The sequence below is a fragment of the Gorilla gorilla genome, chromosome 22, assembly GCF_029281585.2.
Source record: "Gorilla gorilla gorilla isolate KB3781 chromosome 22, NHGRI_mGorGor1-v2.1_pri, whole genome shotgun sequence".
Lineage (NCBI taxonomy): Eukaryota > Metazoa > Chordata > Mammalia > Primates > Hominidae > Gorilla > Gorilla gorilla.
The window spans coordinates 7,819,508-7,842,403 of record NC_073246.2 but is presented as its reverse complement, the minus strand read 5'-3'; the positions used below and the strand labels follow the sequence as shown (position 1 = coordinate 7,842,403).

Sequence of the window (22,896 nt, the reverse complement as noted above, 5' to 3'; positions counted from 1 at the left end):
TTGTATCTAAGGTTCTTGGTTTTATCTTTTTAAGAACTCAGTCTTAATAAAACTTACATATATGAATAAAGTGTCATGGCCACTGGAAGCAAGCATGGAGGTATAGCTGTACAGCAGAGGTCTTAAACTGTATACTCCACAAGGAAATCTTTTCTAGTATTGCCATACCTTGTAATATAAATACTAACCTCAGTTTCAATAATAGGTTGTGAATCATGAGTGATTTTTATACCATTCTCCCTGCCCTTCAGACATCACTGTGTTATATGATTGTCAGTAAAATGTCAGTATAGTAAGCAAATCAACATTATCTCCTTCAGAATTCTTTGTTGATAACTACACTAGTATTTATTTTATAAGGTAATACAGGTTTTTGTGAATTTAGGAATCAAAATGAAAGATTGTAATTAATACTATCCAAAATAGAAGACTGGTACGGTTAATTTATGTAGTTTTTTAAAATTAGTTGCTCATGGTATGTGACTGAAAAACACAGAGTATATAAAGCCAATTAAAGATGGAGTTATATATGCATAAAACATGTTTCTTTTCTTCTTTGTGCTTTATATTCTGTATAAAAGTAGCTGCTATCATTAGATTTTGTTTTTTAGAATACTTAATGTTTTGGACCTAAGGAAATTGAATAAGATCCCTTTCAAGATAGTAATATATTTCTTTTAACCCATCCAACAATTACCGAATTCCCATTTTACAGATGAGTACGACTTACATAAGTTAAGATTGGACAATTAGTGCACTATCAGACACCTAGTTATTCCTGTTTTTAAAAATTATGTGTGGTTCCTTTTACACAACACTGTTTTGGACAGTATAGAATACTGCAGTCTCATTGAGAAATACAGCAGTATCTAGAAATATACTAGGGATATGTGAATTGGCTCAGCTTGCATTTTTATTGCAGGAGGCAATTGTTTGTGGATAAGCTTGATACCTTTGAAGCTTCTTTTTAAGCTTGCTGGGGCAAGTCTAGAAAGCCTTCACTCTAAGGTGGATATTTTCAAACTTTATGGTTTTAGAACCTTAACACTCTTTAAAATTACTGGGGATGCCATAGTTTTTGTTCATGAGGATTTTAACTATGGACTAATCAGCATTTTAGAAATTAAAACTAGGAACATTTTGTAACACAAGACTACAGAAGCACAACCTGTACAATGTCAGTGTAATATTATGATACAACATGTAGCTTCTATAAACACCACTGTATAATCGTGAATAAATTAAAGTGAAAAAAGGCAAATTAAATCTTAGTATTATTTAAACTTGTTTTAACTTTACAGACCCACTGGGGTTCCCTAGTCCACATTTTGGTAGCTGCAGTCCTAGCATTAGTTTAACCCTATACTTAAGACTTGGCCTTTCTGGGATCACTACTGAATTCTACCCCCTGTTCACCAGTGTCTTTGTACTCTGACTGGTTGTGCTTCACTTGTCCTTGAGCCTTTTGCAAGCTCTGGTAATTGTGCAGCTTACAAATTCCCAGTAGATGTACTTTCCCCTGGTTGTGGGTCTTTGGGCTTCTAGAAGTACGGCTTGGTGTTCCACCAAAGACTTCAGGGGATCCTTTGTAGATTTCTGGAGCTCTTAGTCCTTATTGCTTCTTCATTTTGAGTACTGTGTCCTGCAAATTCCACTGCCTCACCTTCCCTAACCTCAGCGAGGCCATTGATTGTACTCTGCTGAGGTTCTCCCTCCCTGGGCAGCGTTCTGGAAAATGTTTCTAGGCAGAATATCATAGGACACCCTGAGTGTTTCCTTCCTCTCAGAGACCACTGTCTCCTTTACTATGTGTTGTCCAATATCTGAAAACAGTTGTTTCATACACTTTGTCCAATTTTCTACTATCTTATGGGAGAACAGGCTGGTCCCATCTACTCCATTATCGTTGAAGCATGTATCCGTATTAGATTATAAAACATATCTGTAACAACTTTGGACATGGTACCATGGATGGAATCCTGGATGACATCTTATTTGAAAAAACTTTTAAAACTAAGGCTAAACTGGTTCAACAGAAGAAAAAAATGATAGTACAACCCCAGTACCTAAGTTAAAAGGAAATTTCAAAGAGGGAGAAATTGTTGAAGTGTTGAAGTACTAGAAGTCAAGAAACACAAACACTAATGTTTCCATTAGATTTGAGAATAAGAAGGTCTTGACAAGCCTGGCTTAAGCAGTTATGAGTGGATGTGGGTGTAGAGACCAGACTGTAGTGTTTTGAAGAGTGAATATAAGCGGAGAAACTTGAGAGTTTGGTTGTAAAAGGGACCACAGGTATCTGTGAAGAAAACTTAATAGGAATGAAGATAAATATTTTAAAAATTCTGCCACTAAACACCTCAGATCTGTCTGCCACTTTGTCTTCAGGTCATTGTTTAAGCCAGGGTCAGGCAGACTGGCCCACAGAGTAAATCTGGCCCATTTCCTGTGTTTGCAAATAAACTTTTATTGAAATATGGCCATGTTCTTTTGTTTACATATATTTGTAGCGGTTTTTGCATTACACTGGCAGAGTTTTTATAAAGTTGCAACAGATCATATGGCCCTCAAAACTTTGTGTTTACTCTCTGGCCCTTTATTGGAAATGTTTGCTGGCTACTGCTCTAAGCCACCCTGATCTTACCCCAGGCCATTTCCTTCATTTGGGCAAATAATATACTAACTTGGTAATCTAAGACAAATTCTTAAAAATCAATAAGCTAATCAAAATAATAAATATACATGTTTAAAAATCAAATGACATTAAAAGCCTTGTAATGGGCCGGGTGTGGTGCCTCACACCTGTCATCCCAGCACTTTGGGAGGCCGAGGTGGGTGGATCCCTTGAGGGCAGGAGTTCAAGCCAGCCTGGCCAACACAGTAAAACCCCATCTCTACTAAAAATACAAAAATTAGCCGAGTGTGATGGCTCATTCCTCTAGTCCTAGCTACTCAGGAGGCTGAGCCAGGAGAATTATTTGAACATGGGAGCCGGAGGTTGCAGTGAGCTGAGATCACACCACTGCACTCCAGCCCAGGCAACAGAGCAAGACTCCGTCTCAAAAAAAAAAAAAGGCCTTGTAATGAACAACCAACTCTTGTCTTACTCTACCTCCACATCTGAGGCAATCACTTTTAATCTTTTCAGGTCTTTTTTCTTGTGGTTAATGTTACAGCTCTAAATAATCAACTGGTTTACTGCTTTATCAATGCTAGATTTTGTTGACTTTCTGCTATGAATAAATAAATTCTGATTTAGGTCTTAAAATACACCTCCTTCCTTCTCCCAATATAGTTGTATTACTATGTTTAGTTCAATTAATAAGGTGTTGGTTATGACTCAGTAAATGTTCACTGCAGATCTAAACAGTATACTATGAGTTTCTTTTGTCTTTCATGGAGTTTTTAATAACAAGAAAGTAATAGTGACTCTCCATTCGTTCTTTGTTTTTGCCTACTATAGAACTATCATATAAGATTATTTTTTAAAGTACTGTTTTTTTCTGGGAGAAGTCCTACCCTCCTTCTAGACATTCCCTTCTCCTGCTCTGATATGTGCCAGTGGCTTCTGGGTGTGTTGTTCTCATCCTTAAACTTCCCTGGCCTGATGTTTTTTGTTGGATCTGTTGATTTATAGATCCCAAGTCTTCCTTTTCTTTGTAATACATCCTCATTCTGTTCCGCATATCTCTAAGTAACTTTATTAGAAGGAGAATGAAGGAGCTGAATTTTGAGTCTTCCTGTGTCTACAACGTATTCTGTCTTCACACATAGTTGCTTGTGTAGCTAGGTTGAGAATTGTACTTTGAAAAGTATTTTCCTGTAGAATTGGAAACTTATACTCTTCTAGCATCTGGAGTTGGGAAGTTTTGTGCCATTCTGATGGGTGTTCCTTTGAATTTAACTCTTTTATTTTCTTCTCTGGTAGCTTTTAGGCTTTCATGTACCTCATGATCTGAATTTTTATTCTGTACCCTCATTACTTGCTGTTTCATTATAATGTGGGCACTTGATTGGTTCTGTCTGACGATCCTAGTCTTTTGAGATGTTAAAGAAGTTCCGCAATCTTAATATTACATGGTGTGGTTTCCTTCAGGAGTTTGTTAGGGATTTGGAGATTCCCAAATATTCTGCTAACTTATACCGTTGAGAGAGGGGAGGATAAACAGAGGAGTGAATGTGAACTTCAGAATTCCTAGCTTCATAGTCTAAATAGAAATCCTCTAAGATCATAAAATGTCCCTAAGAACTCATGCTTTACATTAATTTTTTTGGTATTTTTTCTATTGATTCTAAGCATGGAAATGTAGATGGAGATTTTGTTGATGTATTTTCAAATTATGTATCAATAATAGTGAAGCTTACTTGATTTCTTTAAAATCTGGTCACTATATCTATAAATATAGTGGACATTAAATGTACAGCATAAGGTAATTATGTGGACTTTAAAAAGGCATTAAAATATGTGCCATTTTCTATTATTCTGCTCAGTAGGCTCCTAAAAGCGTGTATGAACATGCCCAACCCAGTATTGGGCCTCCGTAGGTGCTCAATAAATGTTAGTTGATTACCCCTTTCTGCTTCTAGGTACATAAGCACCATATTAATTTATATAGTATATTTGATTATGTTAGGTTAATGCATAAATCACATGGATTGGTTGTTTCTTTTACAGATCACTAAAGTGGTTCTTAGCAAAGGTTGGAGGTGTCTTGAGTGCACTGTGTGTGAGGCCTGTGGGAAGGCAACTGACCCAGGAAGACTCCTGCTGTGTGATGATTGTGACATAAGTTATCACACCTAGTGCCTAGACCCTCCATTGCAGACAGTTCCCAAAGGAGGCTGGAAGTGCAAATGGTTCTCTAGGGTTTGTTTGCCTTGTTAGTCTTTCAAGTTCAGAGCTTTTTCATACCACTTTAGTTTTTAAAAATTAGCCATACCTATTTAATTGAATAATACACATATTCTATGATAGATACCACTAATCAGAAAAATTTTCACATACACATTAAATCATTAGCCCCATTATGTTCGTATGTAGCTTCCTGAATTACAGTAACTGAATAACTAAGAAAATAAAATTGAGACTTTTCGGGGGGATTTGGATTTCAGGTGTGTTTGGTGCAGACACTGTGGAGCAACATCTGCAGGTCTAAGATGTGAATGGCAGAACAATTACACACAGTGCGCTCCTTGTGCAAGCTTATCTTCCTGTCCGGTCTGCTATTGAAACTATAGAGAAGAAGATCTTATTCTGCAGTGTAGACAACGTGATAGGTATTGTGCTATTTTTTCATCTTTGTAAAGCTTTTCTCTTTGAAATGTAGCAAAAAAAAAATGGAAAATAGCTTTTCCTTAATCACAAGTTTTAGGTACAGAACTTTTTGCCTTGTAGATTTTTAGTCACCTAGAAACTTACAGAATTGATTTCCTGTTTTGAATTCTCAACTCCAGACTAAAGTTTTGTTTTGTTTTGTTTTTAAATTTAGAGACAGAGTCTTGCTCTGTCGCCAGGCTGGAGTGCAGGGGCGCTATCTTGGCTCACTGCAAACTCCACCTCCGCCTCCTGGGTTCAAGCGATTCTCCTGCCTCAGCCTCCGGAGTAGCTGGGACTACAGGTGCATGCCACCACGCCCAGCTAATTTTTGTATTTTTAGTAGAGACGGTTTCACCATATTGGCCAGGATGGTCTCCATCTTTTGACCTTGTGATCTGCCCACCTCAGCCTCCCAAAGTTTCATGATTATAGGCGTGAGCCACTGTGTCCACCCAAGACTAAAGATTTTTAATTTAGGCCTTTTTGAGGGTTTAGGAATCCCTTGAAATTAGATGGAGAATTATTGCCTTCATCTATGCCGTTTCTTATGAAGGGTTTCTGAATCTTTTAATAGATTATAAAAAATATCTAACACTTTCTGTTCTCCTTAAACCACTTTCTCTTAAAGCTCTAGATACTAGATATCTAGGTATTAGATAGCACCTTCTGCCCTCCCTACATAATTATGTGGAATTTCAAAATCAAGAATGTTTCCTTGCTTTCATTGGTATATTGTTGTACTCTTCAGAAGTTAAGCAGTGAACATATATTGATAGTATTATTTTATCAGTAGTACAGTATTCTTGGGACTCTGGCTACTAATTATCTGTTCCATTGCAAGACAACTTTTTACTTTATTTCCCAATTACCATTCAACATCGCTTTCCATGAGATATGTCTACTTCAAGTTAGATGCATTGTCTGGAGCCCATATATGCTAGCACTGCCATTTGCAGTTTTCTGAATACCTTTGTGTTTGCCCTAACTAGCTTCCTTGCTGTCTTTGAAATATTTAATATATGATTATAAAATAATTAGCTTCCTTATGTAATGTGCTTTGCTTCCTCTCTAATAGTTGTTCTCATTCCTTTTTATTTCCTCCTTAGCTCTATGAAAGTTTTTCTGTTAATAGGGATAGTTAGGAGAAAAGGGCAAGGTAGGAGGAGCATGTGAGGCTTAGGGCTTTTAAGTTTGAAGACTCAGTGTTACAGGTTTAAAAGGTAGCAGTTCTCAGTATATTCCATTTTTTTAAAAAAATGTACAAATATGGTCTTTTTAGATGGATGCATGCAGTTGGTCAGAACTTAAATACTGAGGAAGAAGTGGAAAATGTAGCAGACATTGGTTTTGATTGTAACATGTGCAGACCCTATATGCCTGCGTCTAATGGTAAGAGAATAATTTAAACTGTGAGTCTGCACTCTTGTACCACTCATTTGCACCTTACTGTCCATAACCAATGAATTAGCTTAGCTCTACTCTATTTTATCTTTGTGAAACTTACTTTGACAAGTATTTTATGAAAAATATTATTGTTGGTTATACATGACTTATCACAACTTGTTATAAAACAATTTACATGAAACAATAAAAAGCACATACTTTAGATGTAAACTATAATTTTGCTTCCAAGGAACATGATCTTGTAGTTATTGACAATATGTCAAAATCCAATGTGTTGATTCTTTCTTAGCCAGGTTTTCCTCCATGACTTGAGTATTTCCTTCATCACTTCTTGTTTTGTTGTTGCTTTAAAAAGTGCTTTTAACTTTAGTGTTCAAACATTTATTTTAATAAAATGAGTATAGAAACAGAAAATTTAATCATATATAAGTGTGTAAATACACTTTACCTTTTCTGAAAAGAATTACCTGGATTTTTTTTTTCATTTCAGTGCCTTCCTCAGACTGCTGTGGACTTCACTTGTAGCACAAATTGTCACAAAAGTAAAAGAGCTAGGTAAAATTTGAAATGCTTTACTTAATTTAATTAATTTACTTTGCTTAATTTTTACATAATTGGCTTACCACTTGTAAAATCTGCTTCAATCATATGGGTGTTCTATCCAAATTCCATAATGTTGGTAATCATTTCCACAATGATATACAAAATGTCATCCAGCTTTACTGGGGCAGTATTCCTATAAATTTCAGCAAGTTGGCAACAAAAATAACAGCTCTTAGAATAACCATTAATGCCATACTTACTTTGGTTTCATTGATATATTACTGTGCTTAATTATCAGTTAGCAGAAAATACCGCCTAGTTAGCAAGCAGGTTTCTTTTAGAATTAATTCAATCTCTTAATTTTTTAAAATAATTAATAAGCCTAGTATGGTGATTAATATGATATTCTTATTAAACAGTCATTCTTTTGAATACTTGTATTTAATAGCACCTGATACTAAAACATTTGGATAGTACAGGAATTGTTCTAAGGAACAACAGTTTTGTACATTTAAAATTAAATCTGCAGGATTTGTACTTATTTATTACTTCTCCCTATTAGTAATTATGTTGATACTCTGATTTTTCCAGATGAGCTTCTGGAGTATTCTCTCTTTTCTTGTGTAAATAGATCCCTGCCTTTTGATCTTTTCCAGGAAAAAGCTCATAGTGGATTAGCTGAGCATTGCATTTCTTTGCAGTGTTTCTAACTCTTTTTATTGGGACATGAAAATAGAAATGCCAGGAAGACTTTTTTGAGACGGAGTCTCACCCTGTCACCCAGGCTGGAGTGCAGTGGCACGATCTCGGCTCACTGCAACCTCCGCCTCCCGGGTTCAAGCGATTCTCCTGCCTCAGCCTCCCGCATAGCTGGGATTACAGGTGCCCACCACCACGCCCGGCTAATTTTTTGTATTTTTAGAAGAGACAGGGTTTCACTGTGTTAGCCAGGATGGTCTCGATCTCCTGACTCGTGATCTGCCTGCCGCCTCGGCCTCCCAGAGTGCTGGGATTACAGGCATGAGCCCCCGCACCCGGCCCAGGAAGACCATTTTTTTAAAAACATGTAACATTTCTGCCTATAATCCAAGGAAGTTTGACCTATTTTTCCTAGTTTTTATTGGGTTTCATGAAGTTAATTATTCATGCACTTCATAGATACGTAATTGCTTTCTAGAACTACAGTCACATTCCCTTGACATGGGTATCAGTAATCAGTAATCAGTAATCAGTCAAATTTAAAATGAAAGTTTAAATTTGTATTCTTGGGATTTTGTAATTTTAGACCCATTCAAGACTTATACCCAGGATGGTGTGTGTTTGACTGAATCAGGGATGACTCAGTTACAGAGCCTCACAGTTGCAGTTCCAAGAATAAAACTGTCAAAACCAAAACTGAAATTGAAGATTATAAATCAGAATAGCGTGGCCATCCTTCAGACCCCTCCAGACATCCAATCAGAACATTCAAGGGATGGTGATGTGGATGATAGTCGAGGTAATACTAATTTATTTTCCATGAAATACGTGTGCAAGAATTACAGCATATAAAGTAACTTTTGAAATATGTGTATGATTTACCAAAGGGTAAATCACACTGACTTAGATAACCTCGATGTGACCCTTGCCATCTCCAAATGAGTGATCTTCTTAGACCTTGCCTTTTCAGGTTCTCTTCCTTTCACACGTTTTAGAACAGACCTACCTTACAGAAATCTCAAGGAGCACCATATCTTTGAAGATCACAGGTGGGGAAATACAGAGGGCTTGACTTTAGTTTGCTAGATAACGACACAAACCTTCTCAGATACTGTGAGCTTGGATAATACCATGTTTAAGTGAAGGTAGTTGATGCATACATTCTAGAAATGGAAAAGCTGTCATTTAATATTACTTCAGGTATAACTTCATATTCACCAGTGTGCATCATAAAGTATTGGTTTATAAACATTTTCTTAATCAAAGTAAATATAAGGTTTTTCTAGCTGAATTCTTTTTTTTTTTTTTTTTTTTTTTTGGTTGGGAGACAGGGTCTTGCTCTGTTGCCCAGGTTAGAGTGCAGTGGCATGATCTTGGCTTACTACAACCTCTGCCTACTGGGTTCATGCGACCCTCCTACCTCAGCCTCCTGAGTAGCTGGGAGCATGGATGCGGGCCACCACGCCTGGCTAATTTTTGTATTTTTTTGTAGAGATGGGGTTTTGCCATTTTGCCAAGACTGGTCTTGAACTCCTGGGCTCAAGCCATCTGCTCTGCTCAGCCTGCTGAATTCTTGAGATAGCAAAATATTTTAATAGTAACCTAAAATCCAATATGAATTAAAGAGGATTACTGTAGGTTTCCTCATTTTTGGGGTGGTTATTTATTTTCAACTGATTCAGAATTGAAGCGATAATTATTTCTGTTCCATTACATTTTATTTCATAGTTTTTTTTTTTTTTTAAGGGGCACTGTCTTGTTACATTGCCCAGGCTGGTTTCCAACTCCTGGGCTCAAGTGATCCTCCTGCCTCAGCCTCTCAAGTAGCAGGTACTATAGGCATGTGCCACTGCAGCCGGCTTTGAGACAATAGAATTTATTGAATACCTACTGTATGTCAGATGTTGGAAATCATATCAGTGTACAAAACAGGTAGAATTCTCTGCATAGAGTTTATATTTTAATGTTAGGTAACTCAACTCTTAAAAAAATCAGTTAATTATAATGTGTTTGGCAAGTCCCATGGTAAAAATTAAGTTTGATAAAGAGGAATTGCCTGGCCAGGCACAGTGGCTTATGCCTGTAATCTCAGCACTTTGGGAGGCCAAGGTAGGTAGATCACTTGAGGTCAGGAGTTCGAGACCAGACTGGCGAACATGGTGAAACCCGTTCTCTGCTAAAAATACAAAAATTAGCCAGGCTCAGTGGCATGCACCTGTAATCACAGCTACTTGGGAGGCCAAGGCAGGAGAATTGCTTGAACCTGGGAGGCGGAGCTTACAGTGAGCCGAGATTGCACCACTGCACTCCAGCGTGGGTAACAGAGCAAGACTCCGTCTCCAAAAAAAAAAAAAAAAAAAAAAAAAGGAATTGGAAGTACAGACAGGTGTTTAGGGTCCATATGAACAGAAAGCAGTATTTGAGCACAGATTTTAAAGAGGTGAGTGAGTGAGCCACTTGATTACCTGAGAGAAGAGCATCCCAGACAGTGAGGAAGCCAGTGTAAAGGCTCTGGGTGAGAGTGTGCTGAGCATGTTTGAAGAGTGTTGTGGAGACCAACAGAGTGAGCAGAGGGGACAGTCAGAAGGTGAGAAGATTAGAGATGTAAGGACAAGAAGGACGGCTCAGTATATCTCACACAACCATAAGGTGATGTGTCAGTAGTTTCTGCTTAATAGCAATGGAATAGGAGGCCATTGAATGTTCCTGAAAAGAAGAACACCATGATCTTATTTATATTTTAAGAGGAACACTCTCCTATGATATAAGTAGATGATTAGGTGCAGGAGTTATGACAGGTAGATCAGTGAGAAACAATGGTCCAGGTGAGAGGTAATTGTGGCTTTGAAAAGGCATGTCTTTTGTGGCTGGGCTCGGTGGCTCATGCCTGTAATCCCAGCACTTTGGGAGGCCAAGGTGGGTGGATCACCTGAGGTCAGGAGATCAAGACCATCCTGGCCAACATGGTGAAACCTTGTCTTTACTAAAAATACAAAAATTAGCTGGGCGTGGTGGCAGGCACCTGTAATCCCAGCTATTTGGGAGGCAGAGGCAGAGGATTGCTTGAACCCAGGAGGCAGAGGTTGCAGTGAGCCAAGATCGAGCCACTGCACTCCAGCCTGGTGACAGAGTGAGACTCCATCTCAAAAAATAAATAAATACATGAAAAGATATGTCTTTTGTATGTTCTTGATAATTTTTGTTTTTTAGTGTGTTTTGGGTCTATGTTGCTGGGAGAAACACTTTCTGATGCTTGTATGTAACTGATTTTCAGATACAGTTGAACAGGTAATTTGATTTGGGGGCTTGGAGTTTGCAAAGAAGTAGTCCATATACTTGGAGGAATTGATCAGATCAGCATTAACAAGAATTTCCATTTCTGAGGATGTTAAAAAATGTCTGAAAAAGGTTTCCATAGTCTCTTAAATTTGGGAAGTGCTCCATTTCACAAAATATGAAAGGTTTCTTGATAATAGTACACATTGTTTCCCAAATTATGTGATTATAATACCTTTTTAAAACAACACAGAAGACCTTGGAAGGTTTTCCTTGTGACTTACCACTTGTAAACACTGAGAAATGGTGATATGTTTCAATTTCATGTTTTCTCATTGACTCGTATCAGGGTAAAAGAAAATCAGTTGAAAAATTGCCCTTGCTTTTTTAAAATTTACGTGATAAAATAGCCCATCTGAGTTTACTGAATTTGTCCTTATTTTTATTGAATATGAAAAAAGATTGTTAGTGTGTTGGATGTTAAATGCTACGACAATTTTAGAATTTAAGGAATTGAATATACAGTATTTTCATGACTAGTCCCTCATGTTCATTTACATGCCAGGATCTCACATCCTTTGCAGAAGGAAAGGTACATTCCTAGGGATAAAATAAATGCATGTTACTTGGACAACATTTTTGCTTTCTGTTTGCTAAATAAAAATCCTTTTTAAAAATTTAGTATTGCCACGCTTTGCCATATTAAAAATGTTTTAGATTACTACATTATCCTGAAACTACATGTACACACACACCCCTAAAATAAGTTTTATGGTATTTCATATGCCTGTATGGGAGAAAAAATACGAAAAGAATACAATCATCATAAGTTCTTATTATTACGTTATGCTGAGATTTCTAATAACGCTGCCCTTTTCTGGGTATTTTTTATTAACCTAAAATTTGTTATGTTTTAGACTGTTTCACTAACATGTTTTGATAACGTCTCAGTACCCTTGGGAAAGCATTATAAAGTAGTGGGCAACGATGAAACCTACTCTGGATGTTTTTAGGCAAATTTTTTAACTTCTCTGATGCTAGTGTTCTCATTTATAAAATAGGTTAACCAGGATGAGCCCATAGGATAGTTGTGCTGATGAGGTGCAAGGATGCTTGCCAGGCACCCAGCACTGGCTCTTCCCAGACATGGAGTGCTCAGTAACCGTGAGCTATTAGAATACAAGTGCCCAACCAGTGCTTGAGCAATTGTGTTCTCTGTCCAACAGAACTCAACAGAATCCCACGTTTGTCTTTATATGTGAATTCAGTTCCTTTTGAGTTAGTAAGAAATTATGCCTGTGTTGGGGTAATTGAACTTTCAGGAGGAGGGAATTGTCTGCCACAATTATTCTCTGAACTTAATGTTTCCATGTCTTTTTCTTCATTTTGGAAGTTGTGGAAAAATTATAATGAAAGAGTATACTCTTCATTTTCCTCTGTATTATAAACGTTTTCCTCTGTATTATAGCGTATCTGACAGTTTCCTTTATTAAAAAGTATGATATATTAGGGAGAGACTTGATGAATTTAAAATTAAAGTTTGAAAAGTGTTACTGACTATAAGTGATCTTCGGCTGTGCAGTTTTCAACTTGAGGTTGTCAGAATGTAATATTACACATTATATTACACACATCTACAGAATCCAAATTGTGATGTTCCTGGAGTATTGGAACAATACCTATGACTTTTTGTTTCTATTGATTTTTAACTCTTCTAATAACCACTTCTTTAAGAAAAGTCATACATCATCACTTTGGTGTATCAGAAACAAATTCCTTATGCAATAAAAGCATACTTCTTTCTCATTCACCTACTGGGATCTAGAAACCCTGTTAATGCAAGAAAAAAATCCCAAACCTCAATAAAATAACACTCTGTTTGTCTCAAGAGTGGAAACACAACACATTTCCTCTCAACTGGTGGTCCCAGATCGACCATCACAGTGTATGGATGTGTTTGGAGGTGTGGGAATAGGACTGCACTGAGGCTCTAGAAGGCCAGCAGGTGGGGCAGACTGAATGGAGGGAGGGGAGTGGCATTCAGTAACTACTGGAGCGTGGGAAGAGTGAGGTATACTGTCCATCTGGTGAAGGTGGCTGCTTCCTTGAGGTTTGTTACTTTCTGTAATGTTAATTCCCTCAACTTTTAAAATTTGATTTTTAGACAAGTTATACATTCAAATGATTTAAAATTGGAAAATAATAAAAAGGTAAACAGTGAAGTCTCTCCCTTTCCCATGCCTTCATGCCCCCAGTTTACATCTCCAGAAACCTCAGAGGTTTCTCGTGTAACCTTCCAGATGTGTTTTATGCATGTACAAGGAAATGTGTGTGTATATATATATATATATATTTGTGTGTGTGTGTATATATATATTTTATTCCTTTTGTCTTACTACTTTTTACTGTCCTTCATTTTTTTATGGCTGCAAATGTTCCTTTGTATGGAAATATAAGCAATTTAATTTACCTGTTCTTTCCCCTGTTGATAGACCTTTGGGTGTCTTTCAATCTTTTTTTTTTTTTTTTTTTTTTGAGACAGAGTCTTGCTCTGTCACCCAGGCTGGAGTGCAGTGGCACCATCTTCGCTCACTGGAAGCTCCGCCTCCTGGGTTCACGCCATTCTCCTGCCTCAGCCTCCTGAGTAGCTGGGACTACAGGCGCCCGCCACCATGCCCGCCTAATTTTTTTGTATTCTTAGTAGAGACGGGGTTTCACCATGTTAGTCAGGATGGTCTCGATCTCCTGACCTCGTGATCTGCCTGCTTCGGCCTCCCAAAGTGCTGGGATTACAGGTGTGAGCCACCGTGCCCGGCTTTCTTTCAATCTTTTGCTGTGAATAGTACAATGTATCACCTGGTATATTTATAATGTTGTATGTAAGTGGGCCTGCAAAGGTGAATTCCTTGCTAAATCCAAAGACATAATGCATTTGAAACTGTTTTTGGAAGGTAGGATACAGTTTTTTGGTTTTTTTTCATTTTTTTATTATACATATTTGAGGCATACAACATGCTTTGTATACATAGTGAAATGATTACTATGGTCAAACAAATGTCTGTATCCTTCACCTTCCATAGTTTCTGTGTGTGTACACCTAAAATCTCTTTCAGCAAATTTTCTATACACAATATTATTAACTATGGTTCTCATGCTGTGTATTAATTTGATCTCTAGAATTATTCATCTTACCTAACTGCAGATTTGTACCCTCCGACCTACTTCTGCCCATCCCACCCATCCCCTACCTCCAGACCCTTAAAAACCACCATTCTACTCTCTATACGTTCAGCTTCTCACCCCGCTGCCTCCCATTCTGCTTATTAAGTGAGATCATACAGTATTTTTCTGTGTCTGGCTTACTTTATTTAGTATACTTTCCTCCCGGTTCATCCATGTTGTCACAAATGGCAGTATCTCCTTTCTTAAAGCTAACTATTCCATTGTATAAAGTCCTCATTGTCATCAGTAAGTTCTTAGAAACTGTGGTTAAGAGGGGAAAAAAAGTATGACAAAACTGATTTTTTTTTTCATTTTGCATTATGCCAAAATTAGATTGAAGGAAACAGTGTTACTTGAGGACCTGCTGTATGTTCATTTAGCTTAACGTCTCAGTTCCCAAGAACCTATTGATGACATTAAGGGAGGACTTAATATATGTATATACAAACGTCACAATTTCTTTATCCATTCATCTGTCCTTGAATGGGTAAGTAAATTGTCCATCAGGACACTTAGTTTGTTTCCATATCTTGGCTATTGGAAGTAATGCCGCCATGAACGTGGGAGTGCAGATGTCTCTCTCAGATGCTGATTTTATTACCTTTGAATATATGCCCAACAGAGGCATTGTTGGATCTTATGGTAGTTGTATTTTTTTTAAGGAAACTCTATACTGTTTTCAATAATGGCTATACTAATTTACATTCCTATCAACCATGTACAAAGGTTTCGTTTTCTACACATCCTCACCAACACTTATGTCTTTGCCTTTTTGATAATAGTCATTCTAAGAGACATGAGATGATATCTATTGTGGTTTTAATTTTCATTTTCCTCATGATTATGATGTTGAGCATCTTTTCATATACCATTTGACCATTAGTGTGACTTTGGAAAAATGGCTATTCAGGTCCTTGCCTATTTTAAAATCCAGTTATTTGGGTTTTTTTTTTTTTTTTTTTTTTTTGCTACTGAGTTGTGTGAGTTCTTTATATGTTTTGGATTTTAACCCCTTATCAGATGTGTGGTTTGCCAATATTTTCCCCTAATCCCTGTGCTACCTTTTTACCCCTGGTTTGTTTTTTTTTTTTACTGCTAGGCAGAAGCTTATTTGCTTGATGTAGTCCCACTTGCTTATTTTTGCTTTTGCTACCTGAGCTTTTGATGGGATATCCAAAAAATCATTGTCAAGGAGGATATGAAGAAATTTTTCTCCTAAATTTCCTTCAAGGAGGTTTATGGTTTCAGGTGTTAGGTATTTAATCTATTTTGAGTTGCTTTTTATGTATGATGTGTAAGATAGGCATCAGGTCCAGTTTCATTCTTTTGCATATAGATATCTAGTTTTCTTACCACTACTTATTGAAGACACCATCTTTTCCCTATTGTATCTTGTTGGACTTGTCAAAAATTAGCTCATAATATATGCTTGGGTTTATTTTTGGGCTCTGTATTCAGTTCCATTGATTCATGTGTCTGCTTTTATGCAAGTACCATACTGTTTTGATAACTATCACTTTGTAATATAAGTTGAAATCAGGTAGTGTGATACCTCCTACTTTGTTTTTCTTTCTCAAGATTCTTTTGGCTATTCAGCGTCTTTTATGATTTAATACAAATTTTAGAATTGTGTTTTCTATTTTTATGAAAAATGCCTTTGGAAATTTGATAGGGATTGCATTGAATCTGTAGATCACTTTGGATAGTATGGACATTTTAACAATATTCTTCCAATCCACAAACTTGGGGATATCATTATATTTATTTGTGTCTTTAGTTTTTTTCTGTTTTTTGAGACAGAGTCACACTCTGTTGCCCAGGCAGAAGTGCAGTGGTGTGATCTCAGCTCACTGCAACCTCCGCCTCCTCCTGGGTTCAAGCAATTCTGCTGCCTCAGCCCCCCCAAGTAGCTGGGATTACAGGTGCCTGCCACCACGTCCGCCTGACCAATTTTTGTATTTTTAGTAGAGACAGGGTTTCGCCATGTTGGCCAGGCTGGTCTTGGACTCCTGACTTCAGGTGATCTACCCGCCTTGGCCTCCCAAAGTGCTGGGATTACAGGCGTGAGCCACCATGCCCGGCTGTGTGTCTTCAGTTTACTTTGTCTGTATTTTATAGTGTTTAGTATATAAAGCTTTCACTTCCTTCATTAAATTTGTTCCTCAGTGTTTTATTTTTTTGATGTTATTTTAAGTGGAAATGTTTTCTTGATTTTTTTCAGATCATTATTTGTATAAAGAAATACATCTGATTTTTGTATATTGATTTTGTATCCTGCTACTTGACTGAATTCATTTATTCTAGTAACTGTGGAATTTTTAGGGGTTTCTACATACAAGATCATGTCATCTGCACACAGGGATAATTTTACCCCCTTTTTTCTGCTGATGCCTTTTATTTCCTTTTCTTATGTGATTGCTCTGGCTAGGACTATGTTGAATATAAGTGTTAAGAGTAGGCATCCTTGCCTTGTAGCAGATATTGAAGAAAAGCTTTCAGTCTTTCCCTGTTGTAGGTTTGTTTTTGAATAGGCAATACCTGTGCATGATACAAGAAATACAAAAGTCTTAAAAAGAGTGAACAATGTTAAGTTAGCCTACCTTTTGGCCATCCCTTCCTTGGAAAGAACCAGTGTTTTCTTATAACTTTGCAGAGATTAGTCATCTAGATACAAGTATGTATATATGGGAGAATTTCTCATATTTGGGTGATAATGGTCTTTTTCTCTTTTCTTTTCTTTTCTTTCTGTCTTTCTTTCTGTCCTCTTCTCGTCTCTTCTCTTCTCTTTTCTTCGTTTCTTTTGACGGAGTCTTGCTTTGTCGCCCAGGCTGGAGTGTAGTGGCGCAATCTCGGCTCACTGCAAGCTCTGCCTCCCAAGTTCATGCCATTCTCTTGCCTCAGCCTCTGGAGTAGCTGGGACTACAGGCACCCGCCACCACGCCTGGCTAATTTTTTGTATTTTTAGTATAGATGGGTTTTCACCGTGTTAGCCAGGATGGTCTCTATCTCCTGACCTCGTGATCCACCCACCTCAGCCTCCCAAAGTGCTGGGATTACAGGCATGAGCCTCCGTGCCTGGCCGATAACGGTCTTTTTCTTTATTTCAGCCTGTGGGAATCAGAAGGCCCTTGTGAAGATGTTGGTCAGAAGAGACTTTAGCTACAGTGATACCACTTGTGTTAGGGCACTGTATGTGCTACTTTATGCCATTTGTCTCAACATGTATGCTTACTGGTGTCACTATGAACCTCATCAATAAAAGTGCTCTCTTGGTTTTTACTGTCCTTGTGTGCATTGTTTCAGGTGAAAGGTGGTCTTTGTACTAGATCCAGTGCTATCCTTGGCCACAAACCATTGCATATGATTAATTTGGGGATTTCCTCTTTATCATCCTGGAGATCATCTTCTGTTTTCTCCTGTGTTACATGTGTTTTCTGCAATTTCATGAATTTCCCTTTATTTCTTCCCTCAATTTGGGTGGAACGTATCTTCCGTAGCTCCCTGACAGAGAATGTGTGGAAGGTAAGTTTTGAGCATTATATACTTCTGAAAATGTCTTTATTTTACCTTCCTACCTGACTCATCTTTTCCAGGTTGGAAATACATTTTCATTTATCATTTTTAGTCAATTGATCCACCGTCTTTTAGTTTCTAGTATATGAAGAACTCGGTTTTTTCTATGTGACCTGTGTTTTCTTGGAAGCTCTTAAGATTTTAGGAAATTCTTTGTCCTCAGTGTTCTAAAATTTCATGAGGATAACGTCTGTTTTTGTCTATTTTTGACATTTAAAATCTGTTTTGTTAGGCACTGAGTGGTCTCTTTCAGTCTGCTGTCTTATATCCTTCAGTGGTAGGAGATGTTCTTGAACTATATTATTGATAACAATTCCCTCTCTTTTTCCAGAATTCTGCTTTTCAGATGTGAAACATACTCAGTTTTTCTCTGCTTCTTTCCAATCATGTCCTTATTTTATCTTCCTCTACTGAGTTTTGTTTTTATTTCAGTTATTTCAAGAGCTTTCTTTCCTCCCTTTGAATGTTTCTTTTGTAGCATCCTATTCTTGCCTCAAGGGTATCTTATATTATCCCTCAGAGGATTTTAATCTTTTTGAAGATTTTCTTTACTTCCTACTTAGTCTGTTAATTCCAAATTGTCTTTTATGTTCTCAGGTCTCTGTCTTTTATGTTACAGATCAAGGGTGTTGCAGATCTTCTGGCTTCCATGGCCCACATTGGAAGAAGCGTTGTCTTGGGCCACACGTAAAATACACTAATGATAGCTGATGAGCTTTAAAAAAAAAAAAAACCTCATAAAAAGTCTCATAATGTTTTATGAAAGTTTATGAATTTGTGTTGGGCTGCATTTAAAGCATCTTGGCTGCAGGTTGGACAAGCTTGTTATAGACCATTGTCAGATAATCTTTATGGTACATGCATGATTAAAAGTGAAGAACTAAAGATGGAGACTGGATAGATAGTATTTTTATTTTTAAAAAAGGAATTAAGTAGTTGATTAGAAAGCTTTGAGTATGTGGTGGTGCTTGTCGATTTGTAAGTTTAGTGGGGTGATTTGTGCTGACCATTTGGTGAACCCTCTGGTTTCAGTATCTTTAGATGTTCTTCTTGAACTGATCAGGTTCCCCACAACAGTCTTTTCAAACCTCATACTTGGAGGCTAGAGATCTGGCTGCTAGCTTTCTGAGAATTCAGTGGGGAAATGTGGGGTCCGGCAGCGGGAGCAGAATGGGGTTGTCCACACTTAGTATGCCCATATTTTCTTGGTCCTATTTTCGATCTTCATCCCGTTGTTCCGTTTAAGGTCACCCAGGAATCCTGCATCCCACAAATGAGAGTAGCAGCTTCTCAGTGTGTAAACCTAGGAAGCAGGTGTAGGGAGTATAACTTCTGCAGATAATTAAATCTTTTGTTGCTTCAGTTTTCTCCCACTTATTTCCAAAGGTGGCCAGTTTTCCTAGTTTCTCAGCCTTCTGAGGATTGTTATAAACTGGATTCTTTTTTTCAGTTCTTTCTGCTCTCAACTGAGAATTTGCCTTTGTTAAGTTGTTTTTCTCCTTTCCTATTGTCTTTTTTTTTTTTTTTAAGGAGATTGGGTCTTTCTCTGTTGTCCAGGCTGGAATGCAGTAGTGTGATCATAACTCACTGTAGCCTCAACCTTCTGGGCTCAAGCAATTCTCTTCTCCCACCTCAGCCTCCCAAATAGCTGGGATTACAGGCATGCCACCATGCCACAGCTTGATTTTATCTTTTAAAAATAGATTATTTCAGTGTGTTTTTAGTAGGGTTTCAGGAGAATGTAATTTTAATGTATGAATTTAGTCTGCCACCTTAACCCAAAATTCCCTGTCATTAACTTTTAGGTGGGTTTATTTGAAGGTAAACAATTGGTATTGTCATCTTTGGTGTTTGTTTTTTTCAGTAATTTTTTCTTTTCTTTTCTTTTCTTTCTTTCTTTTTTTTTTTTTTTTTGAGACAGAGTCTCGCTGTCACCCAGGCTGGAGTGCAATGGTGCCAACTCGGCTCACTGTAAGCTCTGCCTCCCGGGTTCACGTCATACTCCTGCCTCAGCCTCCCACGTTGCTGGGACTACAGGCACCAGCCACCTCACCTGGCTAATTTTTTGTATTTTTAGTAGAGACGGGGTTTCACCGCGTTAGCCAGGATGGTCTCGATCTGACCTCGTGATCTGCTCACCTTGGCCTCCCAAAGTGCTGGGATTACAGGCATGAGCCACCGCGCCCGGCTTTTTTTTTTTTTTTTTTTTTTGAGAGATGAAATTTCACTCTTGTTGCTCAGGCTGGAGTGCAATGGCACGATCTCAGTTCACTGAAACCTCCGCCTCCCGGGTTCAAGCAATTCTCCTGCCTCAGCCTCCTGAATAGCTGGGATTTTAGGCGTGTACCACCACGCCCAGATAATTTTGTATTTTTAGTAGAGACTCACTATGTTGGTCAAGCTGGTACGGAACTTCTGACCTCAAGTGATCCACCTGCTTTGACCTCCCAAAGTGCTGGGATTATGGGCATGAGCCACCGTGCCTGGTCTATAAACTTTTCTTTTCATGGTTTAGTCATAAGTCCATAGCCATTATCAGATTGTTATGGAATTGGCCTCAAATATAGACCAAATATAATAAAAAAGAAAAGACAAATACCCTGTTCATGCCATTACAGAAATACGTTATCTCTAATACTGAGAATATTGAAGGAGTTAACAACTTGATTTTAAAATGTATTTGATAAACATGTCTTTTTCCTGTAATACAATGTAAAGCATATATAACTTGGAAAAGTTTGATTACCACAGTGTTAAAATAGCATTCTCTAAAATAGCATTCTCTAAGCATTCCGTTTACCTCATTCAGTGAAGTATTTATTGAACATGTATTAGGTATCCTACTAACAATACATCTGTTACTAAGAAAATCTGTGTACCTGTTCTCATGGAGAATATAATCTAGCAGGGACACAGATTTTAAAGAACCAATAAAAATGAAGCATGACGTTCATACATGCAAGCATAAAACTGTTTGACATAATCTTATCTAAATATCAGGAATTCTTTAATACAGTGAAGTTTAGAATAAATCCTGAAAGATAAGTTAGGTAGAAGGCAGAAATTGGGGAAGATAGTGGAAGAAAGAGCTTGATACATTCAAAGAACTGAGTATAGTTCACTGGAGGGAGTGAGATGAAGCTGGAAAGTTTACAAGAGACTGTTGTAATGGGCCTTGCAATTTGAAGTTTATTTTGAGGGCATTTGGGAAGACATGAAAGGATTTTAAGCAGAAAATTGATACATATTTATAGAAAGATCATTTATGCAGTAATTTAAAGAATTGATTGGAGAGAGGTAAGCTTTGAGGTGGGGAACTAGATAGGAGCATATTGTATTAATAGTGAGTCATCTGAGGTTGGACTAAGATGGTAGTAGAGAGCGATAAAATGCATTTCAGAGGTATTGAGGAGTCTTGGTTGTAGGAGGAAAGAGATTAGGAATGATTAAGGTGGTCTTCCAGGCCTCTGTCTTCTCCAGGTTACATTTCCATGCCTTTTAATGATGATAGGTAACATGGGAAAAAGGAGAAAGTTTATTTTAAATTAATAGTTCATTTTGGATATACAGTTTTCAGTAACTAGGTAATATTCAATTATAGCTGTGGTTGAAGCTCAGAAGAGAGTTCTAGTCTAGAGACCTGGACCTGAAGACATAATTAAAAACAAGTGAATTTGTTAAGTGCAAATGGATTGCACTTAACAGAACTCTGAGTTCTGTGTTCCCCTTCTCTGATTATGTTTTATTTCATGGGAACACTGCACTAAGCAGCACAATTTCTACAACCATTTGGGGCTACTTCTATCTCCTTTCATACTTTCCCTACCAACAGGGATGTACAATTAAAATGGCTCAGTAACAACCCTACTTTTTATTCCCCGTTATGTAGGGATTATATATTTGATAGGTTTTTCCAGTTTTGTGTATATATTTACTTTTTTCCAGAAGGAGAACTTATGGATTGTGATGGAAAATCAGAATCTAGTCCTGAGCGGGAAGCTGTGGATGATGAAACTAAGGGAGTGGAAGGAACAGATGGTGTCAAAAAGAGAAAAAGGAAACCATACAGACCAGGTATAGTGCCTGAGGTAGACATTTCAATATCATCAACACTTGGTTAATTAAAGAAAAATGCAATACTGAAGACTTCAATTAAAATTAAATATTCAGGATTAAGAACTGTCTAAACAAAAATATGTGCACATAAATTAAAGAACTAAACTATTTGAATACGACTTTTTAGCTCCAGAGTTCTTTATTTTGAATATGTGAATACTTCACAATGAACCATTATTGAATGCCTTATCCCAAATGTTAACCATTTTATTAAATGCTTTACTAGATTGGCTTTTGTTCATACTTGGGCTTTGAAGGCCATTTATATAGTTCCTCTGGATGTGTACTTCTGTAACGCTTTTAATTTTCAGTATTCACTTTCTAATATCTTTTTTTGAAAAAACTTACTTCAGTGTTTATGCAGGAGTGCCAGTAAGTATACAGTGTGAAGGGGAATAAGACAGAGTTATTATGGCTCCTAGAATTTATAGTCTAGTTAAAAACCATGACTGATTAAACACTCATTTCTTATCTGCCTCAGGAGTGGAGAGAAAAGCGGTCTTGCTTGTCAGTTTTATTTGCCTTATTGGAAAAAATTATTAAAATTGTCACAATACAGAAGTTGTAGGCTTTTATGTATTTATTTAAGAAAAATTATTTTCCGCTTTTCACACGTGTTGAGTAGGCTTTCCTTAGCCAGTTTATTAATATCTTGTTTACCAATGAGGTTTTAAATTAGATTCATACAATCTTTATGCTTCTTATTGCTTATATTTTATTGGTAAGATCTAAATCCCTTTGGATAT

At 37.3% G+C, this 22,896-nt stretch overlaps 1 protein-coding gene across 1 annotated transcript in view; it reads left to right on the top strand.

Annotated features, from left to right (window-relative positions):
• LOC134756446 (histone-lysine N-methyltransferase 2C-like) overlaps positions 1–22,896 on the top strand; it is a 441,494-nt gene that overhangs the window by 410,537 nt on the left and 8,061 nt on the right. Inside the window, 7 exon segments of the mRNA XM_063702528.1 lie at positions 4,676–4,857; positions 5,113–5,277; positions 6,597–6,706; positions 7,212–7,229; positions 7,232–7,276; positions 8,550–8,762; positions 21,980–22,108. Of these exon segments, the coding sequence (XP_063558598.1) occupies positions 4,676–4,857; positions 5,113–5,277; positions 6,597–6,706; positions 7,212–7,229; positions 7,232–7,276; positions 8,550–8,762; positions 21,980–22,108 (862 nt within the window).